Source organism: Charadrius vociferus, unplaced genomic scaffold (genome assembly GCF_000708025.1).
Source record: "Charadrius vociferus isolate BGI_N301 unplaced genomic scaffold, ASM70802v2 scaffold1545, whole genome shotgun sequence".
NCBI lineage: Eukaryota > Metazoa > Chordata > Aves > Charadriiformes > Charadriidae > Charadrius > Charadrius vociferus.
The window spans coordinates 4,985-12,600 of record NW_009648471.1 but is presented as its reverse complement, the minus strand read 5'-3'; the positions used below and the strand labels follow the sequence as shown (position 1 = coordinate 12,600).

At 53.6% G+C, this 7,616-nt stretch overlaps 1 protein-coding gene across 1 annotated transcript; it reads right to left on the bottom strand.

Moving 5' to 3' along the window:
• Window positions 1-1,112: 1,112 nt before the first annotated feature.
• On the bottom strand, window positions 1,113-7,581 carry ZNF692 (zinc finger protein 692). Its single transcript, XM_009885657.1, has 11 exons — window positions 7,394-7,581; window positions 7,270-7,301; window positions 6,601-7,014; window positions 6,423-6,471; window positions 6,091-6,237; window positions 5,531-5,659; window positions 3,186-3,248; window positions 2,846-2,924; window positions 2,328-2,442; window positions 1,933-2,032; window positions 1,113-1,545 (listed from the first exon to the last, which is right to left on the bottom strand). Exons 1-11 carry the CDS (start codon window positions 7,579-7,581, stop codon window positions 1,113-1,115), a joined length of 1,749 nt encoding a protein of 582 aa, XP_009883959.1.
• Between the last annotated feature and the right edge of the window lie 35 nt (window positions 7,582-7,616).

Here is a 7,616-nt window from a genome sequence, read left to right as displayed (position 1 = left end):
AGAAAAAAAAATGCTTTTTTTTGGGGGGGGGAAAGGCTTTTTTGGAGGGGTGGGGGAAAAATATCCTTTTTTGGTGGGTAGAAAAAAAATCCATGTTTTGGGGTGGGGGAAAAAAAATCCCTTTTTGGGGTGAAAAAGCCCCTTTTTGCAGGTGGGTGGAAGCCCCTCCGTGCGGGGACGCAGCCCTTCCGCTGGCCAAGCACTGACCCTTCTTTAACACCCATCTTCTCCCCTAAAATGGGATTTCCCCCCAAAAAAAAAGTGCTATTTGAATTCCCTCCCAAATATTTAATTCCTACAACCAGCCCTGATTTCGGGTCGCCGATTCCCACGGAGAGCTCCATCCTCTCTGCAGCCCCTTTATCTGTGTCACAAACCGTCTCCGAGCCCACGCTCCTGTCCTGGTTTAAGGTAAAAACCCCAATTTTCAATTAATTTTACTTTTTGGCCAGCCCAAACCCCGACAGTTTGCAGGGTGTGGGGTTCCCCCCACCGCGATAAAGCTATCGACCTTCAAAGCCACATAAATATACCAATCCTTCCCCAAAAAAAAAGGCGCAATAAAAGGCAAGTCATGTTTATAGGACTTGGGGAACCATCACCGGATCGAATAACACCCATTTCCGAGGCCAAAACCGTTAACAACCTCCATCCCTTCCACCCACCGTTGACTTCCTGAGCTAAATCGCCCCTTTTTTTTACGGAAAACCTTTGGACTGAGTGTCTGAGGTGGGCTGCACACACGGAAATCTCACTTTTCTACCTCTTTTTTTCCCCCATCGAGGTGCAGAGGTGGCCGGCGCAAGCGGGGAAACCCGATTTTACTCAAAAAAAAAAAAAAAAAGCAGTTATTTTTTGAGGACTTCAGCAATCTCGCGCTCCCTCCTTGCAGCAAGGGAGCCGGGCGAGAGGCTGTGGGCGCCTGCGAGCTCAAGGGAAACGCATGTTTTGGCAGAGAAGTTGGGATTTTTCCCAGTCCTTGCCCATCCCTTGTGTTTTTGGCACTGCTGCCACGCGCCACGGGGGTCCAGCATGGTTTCGCTTTGCCCCATCCTCCTCTTTGGTCCTTCCAAGAACTTGAGGATGAGCCAAGAACTTGAGGACGAGTCCTGCTACGAGCCAACGCCGTCCATCATCCGGCCTTGGGGTGCGCCCGGATCCTGCCCGATCCCCCCCGAATACTCAACCGATGGGATTTTCTCCGGTTCACCACCGTTTGCCGAGGTGTCCCCAAGCTCCGGCATCTCCAAGGGTTCCATGGCCAATGTTCCGCCTACCTCTGGGTGCTCCGACCCTGCCTGCGTCCCCGCGCTGAAGTTCAACGGTGGGGATGGTACCGTCTGTCGATGGCCCCCCTCGCTTTGGGGGGGTCCGCCGGGCACTTCGGGGTGACTTTTGCTTTTGTGGGCGGTGACGTTGTCTTTCTTCTCAAACTTCTTGCCGCAGATGTTGCAGGAGAACTGGTAGAAGGAGTCGGCGTCGTGTTTCTTCATGTGCCAGTTGAGGGAGGCTTTCTGGCGGCAGGTGAATCCACAGATCTCGCACCTGGGAGAAAACAGAAGGGAGTTTAAGGTAAAAGAATCAAAAATAAGGTATTAATGAGGGAGAAGTGGCCCCGCCTCATCTCGATGCTGCAATTTTACGTGGGCTGAGCAAAGCCACCGCCCCGCGCCGCTGCCGATAGCTCAGCGTGGCTTCAGCGCACCCTCCAGGCAAGAAAATGCATCGCTCTCGTTAAGTCCCAGCTTATTAAGCTTCTCCAAATCAAGCCCACGCCCCGAAGCTGCTGTGGATCAGAAACCTCGAGGCAGAGAAAGGAACTTGGCTCTCCCACGGAGCACTGAGAAGCTAAATTTGAGTTAAAAAGCGACAGGGAGAAACCCCAATGCCAACCAGAGAGTCGGCGGTCACATCGGTGGGACCGGTACTTACTGCAGGGGTTTCTCCCCAGTGTGGATGCGCCTGTGGATGATCAAGTTGCTGCTGGTACGAAAGGAACGGGCGCAGAACTCGCAGATATAGTCCCGCTTGTCTGTGGGGCAGAAGGAAAAAAAAGGATTAGGGGCCGATCCACCCTGGAAAAGCCATCTGAGGCGGCTTTCAGGATGTATTTTAGGAGGCGGGGTGCCTTCCCAGCGCAGAAACAGAGATGATAAATGAGTGATCTTTGGAGCAGAAAGCAAACGGGTGCGGTAACATCTACCAGGGATGCAAATGCGCATGGTGAGGATGTGGGTGTGGATCAGCTGTAGCCCAGCAGAGGTGGAACCAGCGCAGGAGAGGTGGTGTAAGGAGGTAGATATCCTGTGCTGAGGTGGCCAACTCACCGCTGTGCAGTTTCTCGTGCTCCTTGAGGTGCTTCTTGAAGTTGAAGGACTTGCCGCAGCTGGGCTCCGAGCAGGTGAAGGTCTTCTGGTGGACGTGCTGGTACTTCTTGTGGTGCTACCGTTTTGGGGAGAAAAAGGGAGAGTAAGAAAAGAGGAGATCACCACGGAGAAGCTGCACTTTGAGGAAGCTTTCCAGTGACAACCGCCCCTCTGTTTTGTTCCCTGAAGTGCGTGGTGGGACGCCAAGTGACCTCAGGCACAACAGGGCCAACAAGTCCCATATCTCTTATCCAGCTTTGGAAAGCCGTGGGCAATTTAGGTTGCCCAATTCCAGCTCGAGGACAACAGCCAAGATGCCCAAAACAGAGCTTGGACGGGCAAAACCTGACCCATCTGATGGGTCACCAAAGCTCCTGGTGGCCCCAGAAGAGACTGGGAGCAGGAGGGACGCTCGTGCCCAACTCGACTGCTCCTCCTGGGGCATGAGAGGTGGATTTAAGCCCAACGGTTGCCCTCACGTTCAGGTACTGGCGGTTGGAGAAGATCTTGCCACAGCCTTCGAAGTCGCACAGGAGGATCTCGCGCTTTGCCGCCTTCCTGCGGAATAGAAAACCACCATCGGTGAGGATGAGCAAGGGAGGGGAGCCGAAAAAGCTGTGCCTTTTGGATTTGCCCCCCCGGCTAGGTCCTCCTCACCCATCAGAAGCTCAATTTAAGCAAATAAAGCCCTTCCAGGAGGCCCCCAGCAAGAGTAAGCGTTGCTTGCCAAGGGTGTCCCACCACAGAAGGGCTGAGCTGGACCTTCTCGTCTTCCTGAGGGGCTGCAACTCCTCGTTCTTCCCCCTCAGCCCCACATACCTGATCCTCTTCGGGCCGATCTGGGCCACGTCCTCGTCGCACGGCCGCGCTCGCCTCTTGCAGCTGCAATGGGAAAGAAAGGTCTTGAGTGAGGCTCTTGTCCCCTTCTTTTTGTCACCAAGCGCTGAGTCGAGAAGCTGTGGTCCTCCAACCTCGCAGCCGATGGGTTTCCAAGCACACCCTACATTAAAACCATCCTCTGGGCAACCATTTCTCTTGTATTTCTTCCATTTTTGGGAAGTCGGTATCTCTCCTGTCTCGCATCGTTAACAAATGCACCTTTCAGACGTTATAAATAGGAATATATTTTCTTTATTACTCATTACAAAAAGTCTTTCACACAGTTTTGGATATCTCCCAGGACATTTATGATTGCTGTCGACCTCGCGCCAGCCTCGTTTCATCTACAATTTTATCTGCAGCTCCGTGGAAACAGCAGCTATTTTGGGCTGACATCCTGAAATTAAAGAAAGATACGTTAAAGAAAAACCAAAAAACCAACCAAAAAACAAGTATGCTCTTGCAGGAAGGAGAAATAAAGAGATCGTTTAATAGACGACAATGCCAGACCACATCCTCTGCATGGAATAAAGAGGGGCTGGGCATCTTTGTCCACAATCTCTTATAAAGGTTTTATCAGCTCGTGATGGCATTACCTTTGGGAAGCGAGAGGAAGACGAGAAGGCTGGAGGCTCTCTAAAATAGTCTTTTATCCCCATTATTCCAGTTCCTATGACAAAAGAAGGGGGGGGAAATCAATCAAATGCTTGTAAATATGATCTCTGTAACCAAGCTCAGCCTTAAAAAGGGGCAGCACCCACTTAAAACTTGCCCAGGCAAATCAACGGCCGCTTTCATCAGCCACTTCTGCAAATCCCCAACGGTCCTTAGGTGCATCTTTAGGCACTTTTGGAGGTCTGAACTCCAGGATTTTGCACAGAAAGCGTGCAGGACCCAAAATATGTTCAGGGATATGAAAAAAAAATCCCTCTTTTGGCCTTAACGAGGACGATCTAGACCTAATTCAAACTTTTCCACCCTCAAGTGGAACTGGAGAGCCTGGTGTCCCCCCACGCTACGTGTCCAGCAAGGAGCAGGGAGAGGAGAAAAACAAATGCGAGATTTACCGTCGCGTTTTCCTTTGCTGGGACCGGGTTTTCGGGAGGGCGTTCGCGAGGCCAGTTTCGGAGCTGCAAGGAGACGGGAAGGGTGTTTAGCACTGAAAAAAAGCGATGATACCGTGGCCAAAGTGAAAAGCAAATTAATGAAAGAGTTAACGGAGCAGCACGATACTTACGTGGCGAATTTTGGGGCGTGCGTTTTGCTGCCGGTCCAGTCTTTCATAGATGCGTTACAAGGCAGCGTTACGTGGTCACTCCGGTCAATCCGAATGAAAAAGAGGGTTTTTAACACCCTCGTCGTATTAAAAGCGTTAAGAAAATCCAGCAAGGGGACGACTCCTTGTGTGTCAGACCCAAGGGGCAACGCGTGGCCCATCCTCTTGTTTCAGCATCGAGACCAACTGGTATTTAATACTCTTGCATAAAGACCCAGCGAATAATCGAGTGAGGATTTGAGCTTATTTAGAACAGAAAAAGGGAATTTTGAGCCCACGTGGATGGGAAGGAGAGGTTAAAACCGACTCCGTGGCCTCAGACAGGCAGAGGTAGAGAGTGCGTGCAAATTAACTAATTGTGGTCATTATCAAGCTGCCCCTTGACCAACACTCGAGTTTGGCAGCGCTGCCGTCGCTACGCACCTCTTCCCATGGCCTTGAGCTGCTGGGCCGTATAGCTGGACCATATAGAGCTGGAGAAGCCCCATAGATATAGATGGAGACAGGGGATGGAACGTATGGAGTTTTTTGCTGTGGCAAACCTCTGAAAGAAGGGCTTCAAAGTCCACCAGGGTGGTGGTTAAAGGGGTCTTCAACCCCTGCCCAAGCAGCATGTCCTTGCTCCCCGGTCACCTGAGCATGGGGACCAGCTCCGTGAGAGACACAGAGGATGAAATGATGACTCGTTAAGCCTCTCCGGTAGCGAGATCCACGTGCCGGACCCCCTCCCCACACCTCTGCAAGCTCCAACGCCCAACGAGACCTGGTAATGCAGCTCTGCCCTGCAGACGGCGGCACCGTGAGGAGAAGAACTAAACCCCCTTGGGGACACGCGGCTCCTGTTCTGCCCAGAGCTCGGGGCTCGAGCAGCCTTTATCGTTGGGTTGGATGTTTCCAGCTGGTTTCAGCATCATCTCCCAACGTGCCCCAAAACGCTTGCTCAGTGGCCACAGAGAGATGGAGGCACCTCAAGGCCCATCACCACACCAACATGGCCGTCACGACTCACCTGACTCGTCCACTCTTCTCCTCCGATGGGCTGGAGCTGGTTAGGCTCGGCTCGTTTGGGGGTGGCTCCTCCTTTATGGGTTTCTTACGGGTTTTGGTCTGGCTTTGTCGTCGCTGCAGCTCAGAGTCACTAGAGGAGAAGACAGACGTGGGATAGGCAGGATGGTTCAGATGGTTGGATGTGGTTGGACATAGTAAGATACTGGTTGGATGTGGTTGGACATGGCAGGACATTGGTTGGACGTGGTTGGACATTGCCTGGGTATTGGTGGCATGTGGTAGGACATTGGTTGGACGTGGTAGGACATGGCAAAGACCCTCACCCAGGCAGAGATACAGTGAAAGAAGATGCCTCCCCAAAAGGCTGTGCCCTTTTGAGCCCAGAAGCACCTTATTTAAGCACTATAAGGACATTATTCCCATCTCTGCTAGGGTCAGCTGTAGCAAGACAAGAGTGTGAAACCCATCTGGACTAGGACGGCGTGACTGGGAGCCTCTGGAATGGCTCTCGCATGGTCCCAGTCCACAGGCTCCTTCCCAGCAGCTCTAAGCGCTCCTCACCTGTCCAGAGATGGGTGGTAGTTCTCATCACGCAGGTCATCAGTGTAGGCGAGGTCATCATCCTCAGGAAAGTCCTCATCCTCCTCTTCCTCCTCTTCTTCTTGGGGCTCAGCCCCCTGCTCTGCTTTCTCCTCCGGGACAAGTGTGCTGCAGGAACGCAATGATCAAAGTCAACTCTGTCGCAAAGGGTTTTAATCATGGAAGGTCTTCATTAAAACATTGGCTGCCCGTTGGAGAACTGAAGGGATGAGATGGATGGGTCCAAACTTGACCTTCAGCTCTGGACAGCACTGTTGTACGCTGGGGGAAGACTCATGCGTGCTACCACTCACCTCCCGTGATCTTTTGCCGTGGTCCCAGTCTCCGTTGGCACTTGGGGAGCTGCAAAGAGACAACAGGAGTTGCGGTAAGTTGAAGCAGGGCTGGTTGAGCTGGGACGTTGGGAGAGGCAGAGGAGGGAGGAGGAAGATGGGGACATGAGGATGGAGAAGGGGACGCAGAGGAGCTCACCTGTATTGCCATCATCACCACCATGACTAACAGCTCCCAGTTCTTCCCTCCGGTTCCCATCACCGATGGGTGACTGAGCTGCTCCCTCCGGTTCGGCTTCACCCTTCCCGGAGCTGGACTCTGTGGCCAGCCCTGCTCGTCGGAGTGAGCGCCGGCGGCCGGTGACTAGTGGGGAGCTGCACCCCGAGTCCCCCTGTTGTTCCTCTCCATGGTGGCCAGTTGTCGGGGTCTGGTCCCCCACTGCTCCGGGGACACCCCAGGAGAAGCTGTGCCCAGCCACACACTCCCACACCAGATGGGTTGTGCTGCCCGGAGCCGGGGGCTTCACGTCGGGGACGAAACCGCACTCTTGACCATGACCGTGGGACAGGACGACCAGGCGCTGCAGAGCATCGGCGTGGAGAAGATTGGGCTCTGGCTCGCCTGACGAAGACACACAAAAACCAGAGAAATCGGTGAAAACCAGCTCCAAACTTTGGCTTTTTGGTTGTTTTCCATCATGCCAACAACCCCACCGCAGCCAAACCCAAGGAGCGATTCGCCTCCTGCTTGGGGCGGTGAGTATCTCCAGGTGCATCTCCAGCGCTCAACGCCAACAGGGACCTTCTCCACCAGAAACCCCTTTTGGACCCCAAATAATCAAGTGGATTTGGGGTGAGAGGCACCCACCTGGGCTCCAGACGCAGCCATGGGAGCTGTACCTGTGGCGGGAGGAGAGAAAGTGAGTGAGCTTAAACCTCTCTTTTCCCAATCCTGAGGGTTTTTTAAGGGTTTTGCAGACCCCTACGCTGACCTGTCGAGGAGGAACTGGGCCAACTGGGAGTGCAGGGCGAAGCCCAGCTGTTCTTTGAGGCGACACCAGCGTTCCAGGTGTCCCCCGATGCGGATTCGGCATTTGCTACGGCGAGCATCCAGCTCCCGGCGCTTCTGTCGGCGAATGCAATCGGGGGCCCGCTGCCGGCCGGGACGACCCGGCTCCATGAGGGGGGTCTGGGATGGGGGGGGACAACGACATG

Excerpts from the sequence above, each read along its gene's own strand:
- ZNF692 (XM_009885657.1), bottom strand. The coding sequence starts at position 7,581 with ATGGAGCCGGGTCGTCCCGGCCGGCAGCGGGCCCCCGATTGCATTCGC. Across the intron at positions 5,660-6,090 it reads TACCACCCATCTCTGGACAG|TGACTCTGAGCTGCAGCGAC; the intron begins GTGAGGAGCGCT and ends CTTCTCCTCTAG. Across the intron at positions 2,033-2,327 it reads GCACGAGAAACTGCACAGCG|ACAAGCGGGACTATATCTGC; the intron begins GTGAGTTGGCCA and ends TCTGCCCCACAG.